The sequence below is a fragment of the Macrosteles quadrilineatus genome, unplaced genomic scaffold, assembly GCF_028750875.1.
Source record: "Macrosteles quadrilineatus isolate MER2022 unplaced genomic scaffold, UCM_ALF_1.0 Scaffold_9__3_contigs__length_116548681, whole genome shotgun sequence".
Classification (NCBI taxonomy): domain Eukaryota; kingdom Metazoa; phylum Arthropoda; class Insecta; order Hemiptera; family Cicadellidae; genus Macrosteles; species Macrosteles quadrilineatus.
In genome coordinates this window covers 114396326-114421997 of record NW_026542602.1, presented here as the reverse complement: position 1 = coordinate 114421997, position 25672 = coordinate 114396326, and the positions used below count along the sequence as shown (strand labels likewise).

Genomic DNA, 25672 nt, shown 5'->3' with positions numbered 1-25672 from the left:
AAATTGTTAAAATATCAAACATGGTCAGTTTTTTTTTATTAAATTATACATATTGAGGTTGAAGATTGAACAAATTGTCTATTCTCCAGAAGCATTGAACAATAATGTGAGCGGTTACTGCTGAGTGTTGATGCGGACTGTACTGATGTGCCCAGATTAGCCGACACGAAGGGCAGTGCCCCTCCCTGCTAATGCCATGGTTCGACCTACTCCCTACTTACAACTGCTATTGTAGACAAATTAGTTCCTTCCTCTTATCATCTACTGTGTCTGTTTATAGTCTGCACTTTATACGCATCATAAAAAACATGATTTGTGAAAACCCAGTTGTAAGCTTTGGGAGCAAACTGTGTCATCTTAGATGGGGAAAAGAACAAGTAGGCTAGTTTTATTGATAATAGACAATAGTTTTATTGATAACTATTTTATGTATTGATATAAAACTTTGTTATGTAGCATGTGCTCGCTGTTTTGGGGCTCAAACCACCTAATTGTTTTGAAACCTCTTTCTAATTTAATTTTTAAAAGTGAAAAGAATTACGGGAGGTATTTTTGATGTTCTAAAAAACTACTGTACGGTACTTTATGAATAGGTAGCTAAAAAAATGCAATACATACCATAGCTTTTACCATTGATAAATTGTTTAGGAGGGTATAGTATTTGAAGATATAGACAATAACCTATTTTGTTCTTGTTTAAACAACGAAATGGATATTTATGAAGTGAAATACAAGAAATGGTATTTAGTTAAATTTAGTAACTAAATTAAGGTAACTTATTTAAAAATGGCATTTTCAAGTTATCTCTACGAGTTAGGACTACTTTTGTTTTCTTATGGCCTTTCTAAAAATTTCTTTCTTTCTGTATGCCCTTAATGTTTGTAAAGTGAACACTCATAATGCAAATTGAAAAAATAATGGACCATTATAAAACTATTAATACAACAAAACCGCGTTCCTACTTAAATTTAATTTGCCATTACTTTGATCTGTCTTTGTAGCGGCACTAACGACTAAATCATTAGGTTGCCTCATTTCAAGCCTCTATTTTGCAACTGCTGCCAGTCGCTACTGTCCTGGTCAACCTTGGTTGGCAGATTAGGCTTAGCTATAGGCCCACCTACTTGCTTTTGTTTTTGGTGTGAAATAAGGTGGCAAACTTTAAATATTTAAAAGCAATTTCAATTTTTGTTTGAGTAAGTGCAAATATGGTAAAGTTACAAAGTTTGAATGAAATTGTACTCAAAACAGACAGAAAAAATTGTATCCCTAAACTAGGGTCAATTATTAGCCATAACTAATAGCAAAAAAATATGTTTAAAATGATTATCATTGGCATTGAAACAGGAGACACAATGCTGTGTATTTATTTAAACACAAATATGAATGAAGGTCTGCCGAAGAATGGACTGAGGAGATGCCTTTTGTAGCTTTGTTAAAAAGCCAGCTATTTCAAACTAAAAGTCTGATACCTTTTAAAGCCTAATGACTTTTTGGGTCTTGATGATTGGAGTCTCCAATTGAAATCTATTACCACTTACCATCTTTTGTATTTACCGTTTTATGATTTAAATTTCTTAAAATTTATTTATCTAGGCCTATCATAATTTAAAAAGTAATGTCAAATGATCTCCAAATATGAGTTTAATTAATTCTGATTCCTCGCCCACAAACATGAGCACCACTTATCAAATTACCGGTAGGCCTACCCAAAATACCTAAGCTACTTGTCAAACTCAAACTGAGGCAATAGCAATAGCAATATCAGCTTAAAAATAAATTAAAATTACTCAAAAACAGTGTCTATTCTGCATTCTTTCAATAACAATGACAATTAGTCGTAGAGAAAGTTGTACTGTGTGTGGTAAGTGCTAAAACAGACTGATAGTCAATCAATGTATTGCAATGACATCAGAGGGGGGGGGGAGAGTCCTTGCATGGCCGTACAAGGCACAAGCCGTCAATACTGGTAACTCTACTCTGGAACCACCAGCTGGACACAGGCCTTATGTGGCCTCCGACCAGACAGAGTTTGAGGTTAGTCTGCATACTGCGCAGTTTGCACACAAACAATGTGACACTGAGTAGGGGGAGATAAATTCCAGACCCAACGGAAACAATAAGATCTAAATGTAATACTTTTATTTGAGAAATCTTATCGTAAGTATCCACGTCGTATGAAATTATTCCGTCTACTAAGCCTACTTGAACTTTAACTCAAACAAATCACAATTTAAGTCATTAACTAAACATTGATCTTCTCTGGAAAAGCCCCGACTTCCCCTATTTATTTTGGTCGAAAAAGCTGAACATTTGAACAGACAAAAGTATCTTACCAATTTAACCTGTTAATCATAGGGCCAATCATAAGAAAGCTCTGATGTCTTAAGAAATATATGTCAGTTTGTTGATGTTAAAATAGGTATACAAGCATTTTACAGAATTTATTTTTGACTACCACTTAATTCTATGTGACTTATTTAAAAAGTATTCTAAATTTATTTATAGGCCTACCTACTCTAGGATAGGCCCACTTGTTTTTGGTTCTTCAACAAACTTCTTCATACTCGGATCACATTATAAAAATTTGCTCATTTAACTTATTTTATTGGGGTACAGTTTCTTTTCTGGGCTAGGCCTACGCTAATATTGATTTAATTAGTTAACCTTCATTTGTTTGTTTTTTTTACTATAAAATGAAACTGTTATAAACTAGCCAAACTTGCTGATAATGAAAAAATAATTAATGTTTACTAATCAAAACGATATTATTTTCAATCGATATTAGCGAAGCTCAGTTAAGAAACTGTACTCTTCCATTGCAATAAGTTAAGGCCCTTCCGGAGAACGTTGTAATAAGCCTAATGCCTTGGACAAATAACCTAAAACATGAGTAAATTCTACTTACGCTTTTTTTATCTCAGCAACTGAAGCTTGTCTGTGCACTTCCAACACACGGTAGTAGTCAACCATCCCGGTAATGCACTACTCAGATCTGAAAAATAACATCAAGTTAGCCTATTTACAACAATCACAATAGGCTAAGTTATGTGATGTGGAGAGCGAAAAGGGACCTCTTGTCAGGAATTTTTTTATTTTGAGTTATATATAACTTATTTGAATTCCTTATTAAATTCCGAATCACTTGTTGCAAGTGCCATGCATCTAAGCATTTTTTGTGTTTAAGTTCTGGACTTTGAAATTTTGTTATGAAAAGGGGTCATTTTGCAAAAAACTATTGAAAATTTCAAACACTGTACACATAAAAACGGTTTTTTTTCGTATTTAAGAAACAATTTTGATATCAAAAGAAAGGTTATAAGTTATCGCTTTGGAGGCAATATCAATGTTTGGTTAACTCATGGCCAGTTTTCATTTAAATAATTATTTTCTTGAAGCATGTAGTAAAAATCACATATTTCTGAAATGGGACTTCTTGTTTGTCCAATGTTATTTCTCCATAACATAAGGTAGGCCTAACTCTTGTCGGGACCACAAAATTGTGAGATTTTTTGTTCTTTGTAAACTGAACTTTGTTCTGTAAATTTCCACTAGAATGCAGGACAATTCATTTATATGACTTTCATTTATTTGACTTAGTCTGTTTATAAAGTGAATTAAACTTATTAGAAATCGGACCTCTTGTCGTTATGGCAAAATAACATTGAGCGACAAGAGGTAGCCTACCTTTTCTCAGACCCATGCAGAGGCTAACAAAATGATTTAAGTATGTCGAGCTTTTACATCTTCGATTCGATATTTTAACCATTACTACTGTTCTAACTTAAGTTATATTAATTGAGGTAGCCTATAACATTTGGGAAAACCCGAATTTCACATTTTCGACCTTTTAATTGGGACTTATATCGGCTGTACTGAAAATTATGAATCACCGACAAGAGGTCCCTTTTCTTTTTCCAAATCGTGTTTCTAATAACTTAACTTATAGGCTTTAAACATTGTTTAACTTAACTTAAAGATGGTTGTTCCAAAATCTTCACAATCTTTAAAACTTATTCAAACATGTGTGATTCTGCCAATAGGTTAAATTCACCTTTTTAAGTTAATATGCCTATATTATAGTGTGTAAGTGTGACGTGGTGTGCACTGTCTATTGGTACAGTACAGTTATTGGTAGATTCACGTAAATTGTCTAAGAAAAACCAACAGCCCCCAATATAGGCCGAATATAGCCTATATTAGAAGGTTTAAGTTATTTGGCTCAGATTGAGATTATACTATCAAAGAATCGGATTATCGGTTACAACGACACATCACTTTGACGAGATCCCAATCGAGCTAACAATACGCTGGTATGATCAATCTTGTCTGATATAAAACCTTATAACTCTAGGTTACCTAGAATAGAAGTGTCCACAAAATTATAAATATTTAGGAGCACATAAAAGGTTGAGTTTGGCTGGAATGGGCACACGGAAGGGACTGAGGCTAAAGGTGTAGTGACGTCATATCTCTAGTGGTTAATGTCTTCTCTTGAGACGACACGATTACCGTAACGAAACGATGTGATTTCAGCGGCGTTCGTGGCATAGTTGTCAGCGTTTCGGATTGGTGTTTAGGAGGTCCGGGGTTCGAATCCCGCCGGCAGCACTAACTTTTTGTCAACAAATTTTTCATATCAGCAAGTTTGGTTGGTTAGGTTAGGTTATGACAGTTTAATTTTATAATACTAAATTTTAAAATTAATTTTATAATTAATTAAAAATTATAAGTAATCATTAATTAGATTTTTATCTTTATATAGTTTTAATATTATCAGCAAGTCTGGTTGGTTAGGTTATGTTATGACAGTTTAATTTTAAAAATTAAAAATTTATTTTATAATTTTAAAACAATATTTTATAATTAAAAAGTTAATTTTATAACAAAAAATTAAAAATTAATTTAAATTTTTTTAACTTAGCAGTCCTAGCGGCGAACGCTGACACTACAAGATATGTTAGCCTTAGTCCCTCCCGTGTGCCCCACCGGAGTTTGGCTAGGCGATATTCATTAGCTAGAATTTAGAGGTTAAGTATTCTGTAAACTAAGAGATTGGTTTTAAACAACGTAAAAGACAAAATAGTCTCCATTTAATGAGGTGTTAAAACTGTATGATAATAATCTGGAAGTTAGGTAAATTTACCTGGACACTTATTAACAATTGTGACTTTTGACAATAAATTTAATACAAATAACTTGGACACACAAACAAACTAAAACTAAACAAAAACAACTAAACGTTTGGTTGAAGTTGCAGGCACAGGCAGAGCGGCTAGCGGCTGCGGCAGCAGTGTAGCCAACAGTTTCAAGGCTACGACAAAATTATCGTGTGTATGATCAAACGCATTTAGGCTTTACAGGTGGTTGAAGAACGCCATCGCAGAATGTCGTATATAGCATAATTCACGATATTTTGAAATTAATTGCCGCTACGCTGCTGAACAAAATGTGTGCAAATGCAATTAGTTGTTCACAACTGATGAAAAGTATATTTAAATTTGGAAATAACTCAAACAACGTAAATAATTTGTCCTTTATTATTACAAAACGAAAAATTAATAAACTGTATTAGCAATCTGACACATGCTTTCTCCCATAAGCTTGTCAACGACCTTTATCATGGGATCATGGGAAAGCGGTGGCAGTAACTATTATAATTTTGTAGGAAAAATCACAAAAGTTGGAATAACATCTGAACCGTGATTGTTACAGTAATGGGGGTTGCGTTATTTCGTTCAGAATAATAAGGAAATATGGTAATAAGGACTTATGGTCCTTATTATTCTGAACGAAATAACGCAATCCCCATAACACACATTAATTTTAATCAAAACCGGGTTTTTGTCCAAAATCCGATTTTTTTTTAATTTTATGGAATTTTTATGGGAAAATAACATAAGTTAAAATAGCTTTTAACCCGTAATTTTTAAGATATAGGATTTGTAGCCTACCATTTATTTAGGGAGATACTAAATTGTTATGAAAATCGTTCGGGCCATTTTCGAGAAAATCTGATTTTTCCATTATTTAATGGTTTTTGTGAGAAAATCCCCATTAAAAATCAAAATTAAAAAATTCCTGGAAATACCATAGATTAGTGCCTACATACCAAAATTCATCAAAATCGGAATACATCGACATACACAGACACGGCCATGCACACAGACATCATTTCGAAAACAACTTTTTTTATTCAGGGGGTCAAAAATTGAAAATATCCACTCTAAACTCAAACTCAAAAATTTTGTCGAAAACAATAGGAACTTTCTCCATATAGCCTACTATGTTATAGGGGGAGAAAGTAAAGATTATAACAAACGTCACGATCGCAGAAATGCATTTATATTTAAATCAATGCAAAATCAACTAACTTATTTTTGCTTGGATTTAGTACAAAATTCTCTAGAAAAAAAACATGAAAACGCGCAGACACTTCAGTAGAAAAGGTGAATATCATTACTACTAACGCTTAATTGGGGAGCGAGCTGGTAAGTCTGAGCGCCAAATCACCGATGCATTTTATCTGTTTATTTCATCAGCTGATTAAGTGCACGGTAATACTGTAGTATAATACCAAGGCGTATGAAAGACGCCTTACAACCTGAAGATTGTACGGGATTACCATACGAGTCCGGTAAACACATTTTGGAAGAGTGAGTGACGTACATGGTGACGTACGATATTTTACGCCATACTAATAAATCCGTACAAATCCTTATACATTACCCACCGACTAAAGGAAGGACTACCTAACAATCACTAGTCACAACCTCTAAGAGAGGCTATGTTTATCAGATCAGCTGTTTCTTCAGCCAGGACCATTCATTACCAGTCCAAATATCAAGGACAATTGTTTGAATTGAATCGAGTTTTGAGAACCAAAAACCTCTTGGGAAAAAAACCTGGCCTATCACTGGAGCGAGAGTTGGGCATGTTTAATCTATGCTATTATGAGGCTAATCTGACAAAGCAGGGGGCAGAGTTTGACAGCTAGTTAGCACAGAGTTGCGTAGACCCGTGGGACAGACAGAGAGTAATAATTATGCAACTGGAGCGCTTCCCACACCGCTTGATCAATGCCCTTTCTTTCCCCAACATCGCGCCAACGCGGGCCTATAGCCTGTCTGACGTGCGTAGGCTGGTCACTGTCACCGTATACGACGGTTGCACAGGATTTATTTATATACCAGAAGAAAGCCAGCTTAGATTGTATATGTATACGTTGATAACATCCTGATTTAGAAAAAGGTTTAAGACACTAAGCCTTTTGATTAAACAAACTAAGAGGCAATTGAAGAAAATTTCGTTAAGGCAGGGGGGATATAAACATTTTTCTATGTAAAATTCATTGGTCACTAGGTGAAAGGTCCTCCGGCGTAAATGTGTCATATGAAACGTATTAAAACTATATTTTTGGAGTCTCCAAAAGCTAGAATTTGCTTTAAACACATTTGCAATTTACTTATTGCTTTTGCCATCTGAAAAAATGGTATACAGTGCTGTAATTTTACGTCTCATACCCGTCATAAACAATATTCGGCGGTAACTACTAAAAAAGGTGTTTCCCAGTAGTTGTTAATTACTTATCATCTAACGTGACTCTTTCGTTATCCATGTTATTGGAAGGCTTCAACAAAATGTCTGAAGTAGGATGCGTCTATCATAACGCATAGGGTAAAATAAGAATATTTAATACGACTAAAATATGATAAATAAATAACAGGGTGTCCACGGAAAATTTTCCATTTATTTCCATGACCATTAACCATTGATTTACATGACTCGCGAACTTTACTCGAAAATTTAAATATAACATACACACACACACACACACACGAATAATACTGCCTAGACAAGTATTTCGCAGAAAATACTGAAATATGTATTAACAAATAACAATGGAGTACAATAAGTACAACAATGAACTAATACAAACTCAAAACTCAAAAATTAATACAACTAAATACTGCAAATTAAATTGTCGTACATTTGTGAAAAATCCTGAAAAATGAAATAGTCGGGGTTACGGCCGACTAGAGCATTGAAATTAAAAGGTCCCCTCAAATCCACCCATCATTGGGGATTTCCATGACTTTACATGATTTTTTGCCTGTTTCCACGACTTTTAATGACTATCCCTGACTTACCAGAATGTTGACACCCTGAAATAAGTATTTGATAAAATCGTACATTATGTAACGCAAGAAGCGTAATTCCACTGGATGACTAAGACCAAGACAACGACAGCGACCAGTCAAATATAATAAATTACACCAATTTCCCTACCTTCGTCACCACGAGTTTTCCCTCGACCACGAAGGCCAAAGTCCGCTCTACTTCCACACGTGGACTAACGTCAAAGAAAGTACCGTTTGTAGCACCAACACCAACGTAACCGGAAGTAACAGTTTGGTGTTGGTAATACTGACGACGCCCTTGCGATCGCTTCACAACAGTCAAGGTCGCTTGTTAGGTCTTCTTTTATCAAAACTCCCTCCCTCGCACACTGAGCTGACAGATGACTTTTGGCACAAGGCGATTTCAATTATTCAATTTCCGTTGTGAAATTACTGACAACACAGCTCTTACAACCAAAAATTGTGCCTTAAGAGTTTTGCATAAGCCTACTGAAGAAATCATCCCGTCTAAATGTACCTCTTGTCGCAATTTTGTATTAAAAAAAACCTATTTAAATGACACACACAGAGAGTATGAAAACAGTCTATACTCTCGTCCCTAGTTTTTGTTAAAGTTTTAATTTGATGTGACAATAAACAATCAACAACCTTGGGAAATGTCAGTAGACACCAAAATAATAAATACACAGTAGTTGCAAAAACAGATTATGGTACAACGGTAAAGCTCTATTTTCTTTTGAAGCGACAAGTTATACTGTGTATAGTGTATGTGTAATGTTACTGGTAACACAGAGCAGTTTTGTTCACAGAATACCTCGTGACTTTTGAGTCACACGTCGCCGGGTCGCTACGATAGCTTGAATGATATTTCCGGGTGATTCATTTGTGATTTCCTTCGAGAAGATTGTGATGCAATAAAAGAAGCCGGAGAGAACAAATTTTACATCTCAGTTCTTATAGTCCCAAACTTTTACCATTGCTGACGATGTGTGCTGACAAGTCTTAAAGTATGCCTTTGTTAAGGTCACTATATATTTACATTAATCTCACTAAAAACCTTGTAGTATTATATAGCCTTATCTCATTTTTATTCAACTCCATCTTAACATCACAGTTTTAGGTAAATCAAGATAGTTACTACGCTAATGTTTATTATTAATCTATTATGAACAGAAGCGTTATTAAAAATTTTTACGGCATCTAAATGCTATGTTTTTAGAAGGTCGTTGACGTAAAAGATCGTATCCAAGACTGATCTCTAGTGCGTCGTACCAGTCGTACGCGGTGTGCGTGCGCGTGTATCTGGTGTTAGTAGTGGAAGTGTTCAGTGTTTACACGGGAACAGCTGTAAACAGAGACTAAATCTGGCCACCATACGTCACATACACCTTGCCATGCTCCATCCAACTAGTTGAAACACAGATTACGAGCAAACATTTGTTCAGCAACTATAAAGTTTGTAAAACAGTGGATAGATGAAAAGATTGTCAGGGAAGCCATTGAGCCAAGGAAAACTTACAAGATCCACTTTTTCATTGCCACTCTTCCGTCAAATGCAGAACACTTAGCGCATTTAAACCTCATGTACCCTTTTAAAAGTACCTTTAACTACGACCGCTTTATGAAATAATCGTATCAGTTCAGTTCTTAGAATTTTTAAACTGTACTAATGTAAAAATGCATGGCTACACAGAATGAGTTGGAGAGCCAGGTGGAGGCGAGGTCTGGCTCCCACTAGCCACAGTACCCAGTACTGTACCGCCTGTGTCTACAGCTAATTGTAAGCCAACTGTCTGTTCACGCTCTAAGGCCTCCATTGTGTCAGGGGCACTCACTCAACGGGACCTCTGTACTACAGCAGCACTGCGGTGCCACTAACCTACTACTGTACTTGAACCCATGGATGCAACATGCATCTGATTATTTCTGAGTCATTTACAGGATGATTGTTGAATCCAGGGTTGTGGTTTGCAAGTGATGCACTATGAGCCCGTGAGATAATTGTACCCCCAACCAATCAAAAAACTCTGTTGTCCCTAGTTGCATCTTAAAGTATCTAATATCATAGATAAATCATACTCCCTTGTGTTGCTTAGTCTATGCTAATATATTTCATAGGATTTTTGCATCCACCTTTCATGGAGCTTGAGCGTGAAAGTGTTTTAATAACTTTGAAATTATGTATTTGAATCTAAAATTTTGAGGATACTAAAACATTAACAAACTGAGGAAAAAGAAGTTACTTTTGATGTCCCCAGCATTTGTCTGATCTTAAGTCTGTAGGTCTAACCTCAGCATACCTTTGGATTCAAAAGGGAGTAATTGTCCAGTCACTACCCAGCCAGTTAATTAATATTCTATCTATAAACAATTTTATTTCTAGAAAAATTTAGCTACCAGAATCTAAGATTAGGGTAAGATGCAGGTTTAATTCTAGTGGGGTAGCAGAATATTATCCCCCTGGAAACATGATAGAAATTTTCGAGTAGTACATCTTGGTAAAAAAAAGCTCGGACTAAGCATACGTAGTCATTGGGCACTGCATGATTCCGTTAATTCAATACCTAAGTTACCACTATGTTTTTCAGGCTGAAATGCTATAATTATCAACTAATCCTGTTTAGGGTTGTTATGTTAGTTTAAGTTGGGTTGGTTTTTGTTAAAACCAAGGCATAACCTAAACCTTGGATTGTGTATTATTACATAGAACTTGCATAGTGGCAGTTAATTAAAGGGAAAGTCTATTTTAACTTATATATATTTTAAAAAATAGCTTATTCCCTATAGGGGAAATTCGCTAAAAAGAAGCAATACAATGTTGCAGTACAGAACTGAGAATCTATACTTAAAGCAATGTATTTGGTCTCTATGTGATCGGAGCGCTAAGTTATTACAGATGAATATTGCTAATGGCGACCTTGAAATTACCATCCATAAAATGAAGTGCATTTATATGTACTCCAGTCATGTTTTGCTCGCTCTGGCTCACTTCTATCTTTTACTCTTCAAGTTACACAGAATTATTGTATAACATATTTCAAATTTTTAATAGTTTCGCCGGACCATCTCAACTAATCCTGCTTTAATTATCTGTAAACCAAAAACTTTTTCCAGTTAAAATTTTAAGAAACCAATAGAGTTATCTCAGGTACCCTTATGGATCAGCTATTTTTTTTTTATCTCAGTCATTCAAAACCCCATAACCAAATAAAACGATATAATAATAAACAATAACTCATCCCCTAGTAATATAATCACACAGTAAAGTACAAATCATGAAATTGACCCTAAAAAAATAAAAACTAAATTTTGTCAACACTATATTTATCAGTGTCACCAACATGAACTAAACACAAAAACAAGCTTTAAAATTTACAATGGTACTATGGTCTATGGTACTAGTCAACCAACACTTGGACCAAACATAGCCTACTACACCTATAGTATACGCTATGTCACATTCAATTTTGCAGTAGGCCTAGATGAGTGAGATATAAGGGAGAAGTGAAATTCTGATATCACAATTTTGGCAGCGTTACATAAGTAGGGACCTTCACAAATCAAAACTTCACGTCTCACAACCAAATTTGGAAAAAACCACCCCTAATATTTTGCAGCATTTGAACTTAATTGACCTAGATTTCTAACGATTCGGTACAAAATATTATTTTTAAATAGTACCAGGATATAAACAACGTTAACCTCTAGCCGAGCAAATAAAACAGTCTAGATGCGCACCCAAAGTACGACTGGAGATGAGACGATGACCTCAGGGCCCAAGGTTCCGCCTACGGTGATGATCTCTCCTCCCACTCTGCCAATCATGACCACCATTGTCGTCTGGCAGGCCCTGATATATAGCATGAAGCCTAACATGAACATAGTTGCACTCAAGGTACAACTCTTGAGAAATGAAGTGCAATGAAATACTCCATGGTTTCTCTAAATTTTGGAATTGATGTGCCATTTATGACCACAATTGCCATCTGAAAAACTTTGATGTGAAGCATGACGCTTACATGAACACTTAACACACACTTAAGGTATACAACTTTTTGAGTACTGGACTGAGGAGTCACAATGAAAAACGCACACAAATCTCTTCAATATTGAAAGCTGTGGTGGTGAAGAAGTAGATCGATCAAAATATTTCTTTAAGATGACATGACTAAAGATATCCTCAACTATTAAACCTTGTGTCCCTGTCTCAATGTAATATTACCGATCGTTATGGTGAAGTGAAAGAAGACATTTCTTATTAAATCTTCTTATAAAAAAAATTAATACAACAATAGGTTTAAGGAGTGAATTAGTGAATATTATTAGAAAATATAGAAATATAGAATATAGAAAATAATTATCAACTTAAATTTACAGCATTATTGGAAATTTTGATGAAATGCAAAACTAAATTGTTGATGAGCGTAGGGCCTAAGTTATTCCATGATATTTGCTTTGTGATTCAGATTAGTTTAAATGGTTGTTAGTAGACCATGTTTGTCTAGTCGTATAGCTCAAGTAAGTGCACAATGGTTCAGATTTTTGTCTTAAATTCATTATAAAGCATGTAAAAAAATGCAGAGCTTGCATTTTGTACCTATCACAAATCTTAATAATAATATAAATCTGAAAGTTTGTAAATTGTTTTCTTTGTTTGTGTGTTGCACGCATAAACTACTCCCGATTAACATTTAGGCATATTCTTATCTCAAAAATCCTTTCGGGCTCCGCCCCAGTGGCTCTGTAGTTCCCCATGTTAACCTTATGAGTATTTATATTTAAATGGAATTAAAGTATCGTAACAGCTGGTTCAACTAAACAATTTGATTCTGTGATGTTCAATAGCATCAAAAGGTTAATAGGTTTACCAACAGGGTATAGCATTATTTTTTTTTTTTATTTATGACAACAGCTTATTTGCAACCAAAATGTGAGTTAATGTAGCGAACGAGCTAAACCTGAAGGCAAGTGAGCGCAGCGAACGAGCTCCAACCCAAAGGTGAGTAAGCGTACCAAACGAACTTCAACCAGGATGCGATTGAGCGATGCGAACGAGCTCATCTTGAAAATGAACGAGCATTTGACATAAAACCACATTAGGACAGGACGACGTCTGTCAGGCCAAAAAGTTGTGGTAGACAATGAGAACTTTACTTTTTTCTATGGTTTAGGTGCAGTGGTAGAACATTAGGGCTATGGTAGATGTGTGTTACACTATAGGATACCTTATAAACTAAAAGACCAAATTTTCTTAAACTGTGTCCTCTCCCATAACTGTAATAAGCATTTTATACTTATATGCCAACCCCGTACGAAGCTAGTAATTCTGCTAGGTCTTATATAGGCTAAACACAAAAATCTGGAGTTACCCAAATCATATTCTTAGTCTCAATGGTGGCGTTATTGATTTGAAAGGCATCATTTAAAGGCCTTGATCTAGAACTGTACTCAAGAAGGGAAAGAGAAAATAGAAATAGTATTTCCAGAACAATTGACGTTCGACAAAGCTTAAGGACATGCAAAGCTCAACAATCAATATTAGATCATTCATGCCAAATACCTGACAGAAACAAATAGTCTTTCTTCTCAATCCTTCAAATAAACTAAAGGATAACAGGGTTGCCACCACAGAGGGATGATAACATTCATGCAGAATTCATGGTTTTCATTGGTAGTTAAAAAAAAAAAATTCATGGTTGTTGCGCTTATACCATTTCAACACAATTCAGGTTTGCTGATTTCATAAACTGACGTTAAAGTGGCAGGTTCTTTGTATGTTACTTTTGAATAACCTTTTATACTTAATATACATCTTTTTTTGAGTGATTTATAAACATTCAAAAGAAAGTTGAAAACAAAACTTGCCAGCTCATATTCTATATGAGATATTGGAGAAGAATTGTAAAATATATTAAGTCTAGGTCTAATTCAGTCTTTCCACCGGAATAAAACAAAAATCCCACTCACCCAGCCAAAAAAGTCCTGTTTCATCCAGTTTTATCCCCCTACATAATTGTCATAAAATGTGCATTCTGGTTTATCTTATTCCACAACGTACTAAGATACATCCTACACTCATCTCCATTCATACTAATACCTACATAATTAATACCTACTATGTATGGTCGCCATTCAATAAAAAAGTAAAGTAAAGGATAATGGTTTTATCCAAAATGCTAAAAAAATCAGGCGTCAGTCGGAAATTCGGTTTTATTGCGCACCCCGTTTCAATTCCGTGCATGGTCTAAAACTTCTGTTTTGTGATTCAAGTCCCCATACCCCTTTTTCATGCGCAGGGGTTGGCCTACTAATGATTTTTCTAACCATATACAGTCCTCAGGAAGTCTCAGCTGACATCAGTATCTTTGAATGACTTGGAATGAAATAAGCAATTGTTTCTGACCGTGGAACATGTTAAATAATCATCTCCACACAGTATTTTCATGGTTTTTCGTTTCTATGAACTGTTTTTAAATATGAAATATTTTTTATTTGGAAAATTTAATGGTACTGGTTAAAAATTTTTCCTGATTTTGAAAATTCATGGTCCATTTGAGAAATCCATGCATAATCCATGCCTTTTTTCATGGTCACAAGAATTCATGCATAATTTAAGCTTTTCAATGTTTTCATGGCTGGTCGCAGCCCTGGATAAAAAATACACTCCATTATTTAAACTTAAATATGAGACCGAGTCATTAAATCTCCCTTAGGATTATTTTTTTGACCACTTTTCAGGGCCAATAGGCCCTGAAAAGGTTTTTCTCGCAATAGCGAGATAGGCCTTGCATGTATAGTAGACGTGAAAGATAATATTTTTGTATAGAAAATATTACCCTTTAACCTATTAGTAAGTTCATCTAGAAGTTAATAATCTACAAGGCTGATTGGGGAAATGGCGCGTGCGATTCTATTCTTTGACATGGGGATTATATACTGTCAAAACCATCAGATAGGTCCGAGTGCCGTTTTACTCCCCAGAGTGTAAGAGTAATAATTCAGGGTAATAGTGAAAGGGGGTAGTGAACATGATGTAATGGAGACCATACAGTTTTTTAACTGGACTATCCTTATATCGATTGAAAATTAATATTGATTTGATTAGTAAGCCTTCGTTCAATTTTTTCACAATCAGCAAGTTTGGTTAGGTTATAACAGTTTAATTTTATCCCTAAAAATTTTCCTCATCCCCCCCCCTCCCGGTCGATCTTTCCAACCCCATACCCACCACACTGTGGAACCGGTCACTGATACCTGGCAGGCACTCGCCTCGCCAAGCCTCAGGCTGTAAAATGACCCTCGTCAAAGTGTTAAGGCAAAGGGCATTCAGCCCTACATTTGGCTGATTAAATCAAACCAAAAAGAATGTAGTAAAATTAACTGATACGACTGAGTTGAGTTTCTGCAACTAACAGAAAATGTGAAAACTGGAACTATTTTCACAGGTAGATATTGAAGAGAGAAAATTTTTCATAAGCGACCTCGACCTCGTGCAAAGTACTGTACAGGCAAAGCAACTACCCAAAAAATTGGGTTTAGGTTATTACATAACACTAGAAAACAATTTGTATGAATAAAAAATATATCGTTAGATGGGAAATGCAAGCTCACAGTTCCGATCTCCCACTCAAGCACATCTCTGTTCCGTCATCCCACACAACTTTACCAAGGCTGCAGCAAGTCAAGTCAACTGAGGCCAATTTCCAGCCTAGCCTTGCTGCGGATTAGCAACACCCTTCTAACGCATTGGAAGGTCCAGTTGCATTTACTGCTTCATTAAATATAAAGGACTGTAACTTATTTAGAAAAAGTTTTGCCGTAGGCCTAAGCAGCTCTCAAAGAGGTGATTCCCCAAACTAAGTTAGTTAGAAAACTCAAATTCGGTATGGATGTAACATAGTCAAACATTATTCAGGTTAAAGATATGAAAAAGGGCAATGAGGAAATATGAGGAATCAACCAACCCATTGGCTCATGGTTAAATTGGAATCCCACAATACCCTAGGTCCAAAGTACCTACTAAACACAATGTCCACAATGTTGGCCCCATCCGGTATATACCGTAAATATTTGGGTGACTTCTTTTAATTCTCCTACTAACTAATAGAATCAGAGCAAGGGTTTTAAAAAAAACTTGGTTGCGGTTGCAATGGACTTGATTCCAAGCATTATCAGCATTGAGTATTATATTGGATTGGTTTTAAAACTCTACTGCAATAAGATAAAGTCCTGAGAGTTGAACTTATAAAGATGAGCCAAAAAATATTCATGCTTTGAATCTAAAGCAGTAAAGTTACGTGAAAAGATATCAAATCTAATAAGAAAATGTAACTAACGTAAAACTTAAGATAAACTGGCAAGGGTCAGGAATAACTACAGGGGAGACTGTACTTTTTCTGGTTCAATGCTTTTTAATGGAGATTCTCTACAAAGTTCGAGTACATTTTTAAGCTTGGGTAGGCCTATAGCACAAAAACCACTAAAAACCGACAATACTGATTTTTTGCACTCTTAATTATCACATCCATATCTTTATGTTAAACCACTTTTCAAAGAAATATATCAACATAAAATTTATTTCCAACCATTAAAAAATTAAAATATCTTCTTTTGCGATATTCTAAAAATAAAAATAAATAGGCCTAGGAATTTTTTTGTAAGGTAAAAGTTTATTACCGTACTAATAATGTATATGTTTTGTTTTTGTACTCACCAAGTACCCAGACTGATGCATGCAAAATTTTAAGTCTCTATGTATTACAGTTTTTAAACTAAGTGCGTACCTAAAGATAAAAATACCCCTGCCGCAGCAAACCTTCAGACTAAGCGAATTTCAACTTGTCTGATCATATTTCTACTAAAATATTTCCATAAATAAGACATAGGTTATTTATTCCCTATTTAAATAACATTAGATTTAACGAGTGCTTAGGTTTGCTGCTACGGGGAAGGTAAAAAGTGTTTTTTGACCAAACATCAATAGTATAGGATGAAATAAATAAATTTGCATAATGTTATCAATATGTATCCATAAACAAGTAAAGTAACTTACAACAATTTTCTTTTTCTCCATATAAGCATAACATGAAAATTTAAAAATTACACTATTTTTGAATTTTTTCCGTGACAGTTAGGCATACAACAGTGCTTCAATATACTAAATTATTTCTTTTTTTAAGCTCTACAAAACGGTTTAGAAAGAAATTGAAATTTTTTGTTTTCAGGGTCAAAAATGGGAAAAAAACATTTTCACCCCATAAACCCCTGTTCCCATGGTCCGATTATGCTGGATCGCAAACTCGTTCGAATAAAAGTAGGTTTACACGTTTGTACCAAATTTCATCAAAATCGGATCATTTTTGCTAGAGTTATCGCGCTAACGGACACATATATGTAAATGAATTTGAACGGATGGTGTTTTTGGCCTCTAGGGACCTCAAAACGAAAAAAATCGGTCCCGCGTCCAGGTCTTACCATGAGTACTACGGTAATAGCTTATTCCCTATATGGGAAATTCGCTAAAAACAAACTTTCGGAAAAGCACAAAAGCTTTAGCACACAAGTAAAGCCATAAGAATAGTGTGGCCGAAACCTCGGTAGAGTTATCTTTGTTTATTTATTGTTATCATAAGAAGCTATCTAAAATTGGCTGCATTTTACTTTTGGTCCTACTGTCATTCGAATGAAAATAAGTTATTGATTATTCAATTTTTTCATTCGATATATCGTTTGGTTAGGCCTTACCTAACTAACCAAACGATACATAGAATGAAACAATCGATTTATCGATCGATACTTTTTCATTCGAATGAGTGTAGGACCTAAAGTAAAGTGCAACCCAATTTGGAACTACAGTACTTGCATAGTCTGTATTTGAGGTGATAATTATTGGTTGAAATTTCCTAGGTAAGTTCAACCATTGACTATATAACACTAGTGTTAGGCCTATTTATAGTGTTAGTCAATGGTTCAACTAAACTTACTCTGGTAAGAGGGGTGCCCTTGGAGGGTAGGCCTACTCACGTTTGACTGGACTAGGTACCGTGCTAGGTACTATTTACACATATATTTTTACAAAGTCAGGAAGGTTCTAGATAATCAAAAAGGACGTTCTGTTATCAGTTAACTTATCCATCAGCTTAAATAGAATAGGCCTACAGTTTGGGAAAGTCAGAAACTTAAGAACTATACTATTAAACCTAATTAGTAAATAGTGCTTGAATCAGAGAACCTCACGTTACTGAGTACTGACATGACATGACATAGCAGACCGATTATCGATCCAGCGCCACCACAATGAACAAACCTGTTCGCCTTGGATTGGAATTAGGCCTATTCTAAGGAATTTGTCTTAAGATGGCGTAAAAATCTAAAGAGTAGTAGTTACCTCACGCCTTTTAGATCCAATATTAAATGTATACACACCTGAACAAATACAAAAACACTCCCAAAACACAAAACTGCACTAAATCACGCACTCTCAACACACACACATGATCGGTGCACAGACGACACAGCTGATCTCACAAACTGTACTGACTGAAAGAACTGAAATCGTTCATTTCGTTTCAGCCAGGCCGGTAGGCGACGACATGGGCGCAGCCTACAGGCCACTTCACCAACTACAATGACTAAATTATTGCGAGTAAAAAATTGTTCAATATGGCTGTTAAAATTAAATTTTCTTATGGAATAGCCGAATGCTTGTATTTTACGATTGTTGTAGAATGTAAATTTGATTTGAAAACCTTCGGATTCTTGTCACCTTTCCACTAAATCCACTCCTTCACTTCAGCTTAGGAGTTGCAGGGCGTTGGGCGTTACAAATGGGGAAATATGGCTTTACAATGTACATCATAAAATACGAAGTGTTCGGTAAGAGATTTTAAAATTATCCACTAAATTATAAAACAGCGGAATTTTTTAAACAATTGAATTATTTGTTAATATCATTAAAAAACGTTGAAAAATCTTCAATTATTAATGTTTTTCTCTAGATCTGGGATACCTTACTTACTTGCTTGTTACTTACTTATCTGGGATACCACAAATTTTAAGGAGGCGCAGTTATGTTATACACCTTGTATTTTTACCAAACTTGGAAAATAGATTTACATTACACTAAGCCATTACACTTAAATAAAAAAAATGAAAAACCAATTTTTCAACATTTCAAAACTCAGTTGAGTACCCCGTTTACCCGTTATGACCCGATCATGATCATGCTGGTTCGTGAACTCGTTCAAGTTTATCAGGCCCTGCACCTTCAAAGCAAATTTCATCGGCCGTAGAACGATTGGCACACATTTTTAGCCAATTTGGAATAGACGACTGGCACAATCATTAGAGGGGATTAAGAAGGGTCAACCTGTAAGGTTCGGAAAGGCACGATTGGCACAACAGACCGGTAAAGAAGTAGAAGCCAATTAGCCAGAATGCGGGAAAATGGAAATTGTTTTGTCCCCACAAATTCCCTGCTGTGGTGCTTATTGGAGTAAGCTAGGTGTAAGTTTGCGTGACAAATCTGCAGCTACGGTTACTGCGCTAGCTGGATCCAAATAAAACTACACTAACCTAATAACCTAACCTTACCTAACTTAACCTAACCTAACCTAGCCTAACCTAACCTAGCCTAACTTAACCTATCCTTACCTAACCTAACTTAACCTAAGCCAACTTAACCAAACCTAGCTTAACCCTTGAAAATACGTGATATTATCGGCAAATGACTGTGGTAGCAAGTTGACGGGGAATTTTAAACTACCCGTTTTCCCTCGTTCGATGGCATCTACCTGGTCGACCGGTTGTGCCAATCGTGCCTTTCCCAAGCAGGCGAGTTGACCCTACTTATTCCGCTCAAATGATTGTGCCAATACTGCCATGGGCAGAAGATCCAAAAATGTGTGCCAATAATCGTCCCGTTCCCATTTAATCTAAATCAGACCAAATTTACTCGAGCTATTGCGTTCGGATGTTTAAATACAGTACACTAGTACACAAATCTATGCATACATACATACAAATTTTAACGAATTGTGTTTTTGGCTTCTGGGGACATCATAATTAAATTGATTAAATTATTAATTACTCCCTTAATGGTAATTTGCTAAACACTTCTGTGTTGGGGATATTATGATTATTTTATGTATGTATAGAAGGGGGTTGGGCGTCGTAAGTAAATAAAACAATCCATTGCTTCCTCTTGTCCAACCAAGAGTCCATTTTAAGCAATCCACTTAATTTATATTACCAAAAAAACTTACAGTTCTAATTGACATGGCTGTTTACATTAATCCACCAATACACACAGTTGTCTGCATGCCTGTGTTTGTAAAATCTGTGGTTTAGATGAAGTAAGAATGGATATGATTGCAGGTTACACAATAACACAAGCCGTTGTTTCATGGCTTCTGCTAATTCGCCACCCTCCAGAGACTGCGTTTCTACCAGTTTCCTTTTCCGGATGTTATCAGTTCCGCCGCGATTACGAAATTAATGCGATAATTGCAACAGAAAACCATTAGAGCCGCAAAACGGATTAATGTGTCCGGTCGGTCTCACTTTACACAAAATTATTATTTTGGTTCCAAACGTTTTTGGTTTCAAAACTATTTCAAGTAGATTTTTCGCACTTGATTTTGATACAAATGACACAGCTGCTGGAAGTGGTAGCCCACCTCTAGTCCAGATAAAATAACCTACCGAAAATTGTCTGCTAAGCTAGCAGGGAATATATCTTTACTTTCAAGACTAGATAACATACTAAATGTTTAATGTTTTGTGATATATGATAAATAGTATTTTTTACTTAGGATAAGCTGTTTATTATTCTCCAGAAGTAATATTCATTATATTTATAGCCCTTTACGTATATGATAAGCTCATGAATTGTTTTGACGGATAAAGCATTTGTTTGATTCATAATGTAAATTAATACACAGCTTTGAGTTTCCCAACCATGTGCATCGTTCCTGGCTTTGTAATAAGACAAAATAAAAGTTTTCTAAGATTTAAGATGGCTTTTTTTAAAGTACTTGAATTCTCATTCGGTATTCTTCAGTAGGGTTACCTTAAAAAGGGTTCTCTTCGTTTGGTCCACCCACACCATTATTTTATTTTCAAGCGTTACTTTATGTTGTTCTTTTCTAAGTTGCATGATGCAAACTAATAAATTACAGTAGTTCTGCTAATTTAATTAGCTTCTAAAAATTGAATTCTATATTTGAAAATATGTCTCATCAAGCATACCACAGCTTAGACACCGCGAACAGATATAAAAAAAAAAACTTAAATTACATAAAATTTCAAATTATATTTTAAACATACACAATTAACAGTTCTGTTGTTTTATATGGAATGGATTATATTTCTATGGAAAAACTGAGGCAATCAGGCCAATGAATCGTAAAACAAGTCCATTTCTTAAAACGAACCGTTTTCCTATTCCGTTGTTTCAAACTGAAGTTTGACAGAATGACAGAACAGGAAGGAAGTTTTGACGGTCCAGTTGGCAGGCGTGTGACCGCCTTCGCGCTCCCTCGCTTCCTACGGCTGATTGTAGTAATCAGCTGATGGTTGGCGGGAACAGCCTTGCGCATAACCTCTAAATAACTCACGCAACCGCGTGTCGTCACTCTCACTTTACAGTTTACACCACAATTCTTGGTGGATTGGGAAATAGGTAGATGCATGCATGTAACTAAACATGTCTTTCAATTTTCAATCAAACTTAAATACGATAACTAGTTTTCTTTTTACAAACCAGACAAACGCTTGGGATGGTTGTAAAGAAATTATTAGATGGAATTGAAATTTTGCTTTGGGGTGGTTAGCAATTATAATTGACTTACTTATCCCCTTCATCTCCTTTGGAAGCATAGGGTATACCGAAGACCTCTTCATCTTTTGACCCCGCAATCGCCTTCAACTCCCCTAATTTTTGTATGCTTTCTATACCTCACTTTCAACTGTTTCCACCAAGTTTCTGTCTCTTCTACGTGCGCCTAGCAGATTCCACTCCAACACTTTTCTCGATGATAGCATTGAATCCTCTGGTTTTTTAGGGTGCGCGTAATCAATTTACGTTATATGGTGGAGGCTGGTAGGACCTGGCTACAACGGTAGAATGATAGTGTCACCACGGAGGCTGGTAGGACCTGGCTACAACGGTAGAATGATAGTGTCACCACGGAGGCTGGTAGGACCTGGCTACAACGGTAGAATGATAGTGTCACCACGGAGGCTGGTAGGACGTGGCCAGAACGGTGGAATGATAGCAGAACCACGGAGGCTGATAGGACCTGACCAGAACGGTGGAATGATAGTGTCGCCACGGAGGCTGGTACGACCTGGCCAGAACGGTGGAATGACAGTGGCACCATGGAGGCTGGTAGGACCTGTCCCGAACGGAGGAACAATAGTGGCACCTAGGAGGCTGGTAGGACGTGGTCAGAACGGTGGAATTATAGTGGCACCACAGAGGCTGGTAGGACGTGGCCAGAACGATGGAATGATAGCAGAACCACGGAGGCTGGTAGGACCTGGCCAGAACGGTGGAATGATAGTGGCGCCACGGAGGCTGGTACGACCTGGCCAGAACGGTGGAATGATAGTGGCGCCACGGAGGCTGGTAGGACCTGGCCAGAACGGTGGAATGATAGTGGCACCACAGAGGCTGGTAGGACCTGTCCAGAACGGTGGAATAATAGTGGCCCCTTGGAGGCTGGTAGGACCTGGCCAGAACGGTGGTATGATAGCGGCACCGCGGAGGCTGGTAGGACCTGGCCAGGACCGCAGGATGACCGTGGTTGCGTGAGAGGCGAGGTGTGCGGCAAGGTAGCCCACGTAGGTCAACCCACGGAATCTGAGTCACTTCAACATCGTGGCGTCACTGGAAACCCACAACATGACCTTCGGATCGCCATCGTCACCGTCCCTGCTCAGGTATTGCACACGCTCATCCAAAGGAGACGAAAGGAAATAAACATTGACTGTGATATATGTTAAAGTATAAAAAACCCAACAGCCAAAATAATTATCCACTGTTGAAGCCTACTTTTTAGATTCTAGCGAGTTCCGTTGTTCCGTTAGTTACTAGAGCAGGCCTAAATTTGGCTACACCTACTTCGCTTTCACCTATTCCAGTTGATTTGTCATTTTCAGGGTCTACTCACTGCGATCAGTGTCGCAACTTTGTTTTCTGGGCTTCGTCACTAATAATACTTTGTATTATCAGCTTCCATCCAGTTTTAGTGCTTATTCGACACATTTGAATACCCACGCCGCAACAAACCTGCAGAGTTAGATTTCCATTTTCATGGCTGGATTTTCAATCAAATGTCTCCTTGTCATATTTAATACATTTTGTTCCCTATTTAAATGGCATTAGCTTATCGAGTACTTAAGTTTGCAATTGAAAACAAGCTGGAGTCGTTTTGAGAGGTTATCTTTGCATGAAAAGTATTCTCGTTTTCTAATTTAGCTTCCTTAAAAGGCATAATATGAAGAAATATGTAGTTAATCACAAGGGCAAAAAACCAAGAGACATTCAACGCTTGCTCATTTTCTGAAAGTTAATCTCGGATTGAAAAGAGTCACTTAACGCCCTAGTAATGAAATATACTATTATTTCTCTGTGTTTTGCTTTTATAAAAAATGCACTGCTCTTAAAGGTCGGACAAGAGTTGAGATCAGGTATACCACTAAGGTCGAAGCAAATACCGAGGTATTTGTGTGGGGTATCCTGATTAAACTTGTAGGATGTAACAGGAGCAACAGAACAGAAGACTCGAGATGATGGAAGAAAGTAGCGACGCCCTCAGAACCGTTAGTCAGTGGGTGGACGGGCTTTGACAACGCAAAGTGACTCATTACCTCATTGGCCAGGGGAAATATCTCGTCAAGTGGGAAATCGTCAAACTGTCAATATTAGTTTCACATTATATCCTGGCTTAGGTTCTATTTATGCACAGCTTATAAATGAACATGACGAAGGAAATTGTTGGATATTTTCATGTTTGACATCAAACGTAGCTCAGTTAAAAATTGCATAAATAGTAGTTTTACTTGAACCTTGTAACAGGGTGCAAGCCGAGGTTTGAAATGACCCTTAAAACTGCTACAAAACAACTACAACTTTAGTATTAGGCCTACAATTGAGTTTGAAATGATTTGCGTTCCCACAATCCACTAGGTGATAGAGTAAAGATAGATCAACATGTAAGTTACCGGTATTATTTTCACTGAATTGGGAAACAACTTCAGCTTTACTTTCAATAACCTCGCCTCAAGAAAGCACAGAGAGCAAAGCCCTTAGTCGATACAATATCATTAGTAATCCTAGAGTCGTAGATCTAATTTGTTCCAAACTTGGGAACAATCCAAACGTCATATTATGGATACACTAGTTGTGTTATGTGAAAGCAGACACTTTCTTTTTTTATTACTTAGCAGTATCATTGACCATTGGATTTATTGATGGATAAGCTAAAACAGATACATTTTGTAATGTTCCTTTCTCTCAAATTTTCAGGAACGTCCTAGTTTCCTAAGAAGTAAATTGTAGTTCAGATTCAAAATAAAGAACGAACTTTCCAGAACATAAATAAATTTAGTTTGTTTTTTAGTTTGTATCACTGTATGTTTTTAACACCCACATAGACATTTCGCAATGTTGAGTAATTTGTTAACCAGTGGAGTGAGTGATTTGTCGGTCGGTAACCTGAAAGCTATTGATTTTAGCAAGTCGTGTTTGACAACCTCTCTACCACGGGTTGGAGATAACTTTTATTGTGTTTTTCAATTTTGGAAACTTACTTTTTACCAGCTTACCTGTTTTCTTTTCTGTTAAAATCGTGCTTTTAATGCTCTTTAGGATCCAACCTATGTTAAATATCATATTAAGTCATCGATTGACCACTTTATAAAGCCACTTCATGAATGAGTTAAATTATAAAATAGGTCAATGACTTCAAAGTACAAATACATACTTTGAAAAGTATAAATCAGTGTTATAGAGCTTACCAATTTGCAAATAAGTGAATTTCTTGAGGTGTGTTGAACAGCAAACACGACCGAAGTATCTTGAAGCCTATTAACAGCAGGTTTATCGACACCGGAAGATAGTAAAAGTTGCACACACGTCTAGTGTGCAGGGAGGAAACAAACAACATTCTACACGCAAGGTGTCAAAACTGAGCGAAGGTGGTGCAAGATGGTGATTCACGCGAGGAAGGTCAGTCACCTACCATGTCAGCGTCTAGCAGAGCATGGCCTGGGGGGCGTCACAGGGTCCGCGACCAGGCTCCGGGCTGGAGGGTAGAGAAAACAGGAAAGCAGGAGGCCTTCCCTTAGTGTGTCTAGTCCATATTTTCTAGCCCCTGAGCTGGTTCTATAACTAAATTGAAATATTACCCTCGTCAGCCAGCTCTTGTATTGTTACCAATGTTACGGCCGTTTCAGCATCACTGTGCCATCATCAGACTGTTCAACAGGACTGTTTTTTAAAACCCCGTTTTGACTATGTGTGTGTT

The 25672-nt window shown here is 36.4% G+C and overlaps 2 protein-coding genes across 8 annotated transcripts in view; one reads left to right on the top strand and one right to left on the bottom strand.

The window, feature by feature from the left end:
• The window catches only part of LOC129002960 (dnaJ homolog subfamily B member 3-like), a 99319-nt gene that overhangs the window by 34208 nt on the left and 39439 nt on the right, over positions 1 to 25672 (bottom strand). For 5 of the 7 annotated variants that reach the window (XM_054431098.1, XM_054431101.1, XM_054431102.1 and 2 more), the window contains exons 1-2: positions 18567 to 18683; positions 2909 to 2995 (exon numbers count right to left, since the gene is read on the bottom strand). In XM_054431098.1, coding sequence (XP_054287073.1) covers positions 2909 to 2973 — 65 coding nt within the window. In that variant the 5' untranslated portion in view covers positions 2974 to 2995; positions 18567 to 18683. Of the gene's footprint in view, positions 1 to 2908; positions 2996 to 18528; positions 18684 to 25672 lie in introns of those variants that run through there. The other 2 variants (XM_054431100.1, XM_054431099.1) reach the window with 2 other exon arrangements.
• LOC129003746 (tetra-peptide repeat homeobox protein 1-like) lies at positions 22267 to 22956 on the top strand. The gene has a single exon (XM_054432042.1). It carries the CDS (start codon positions 22267 to 22269, stop codon positions 22954 to 22956), a length of 690 nt encoding a protein of 229 aa, XP_054288017.1.

Excerpts from the sequence above, each read along its gene's own strand:
- LOC129003746 (XM_054432042.1), top strand. The coding sequence starts at position 22,267 with ATGATAGTGTCACCACGGAGGCTGGTAGGACCTGGCTACAACGGTAGA.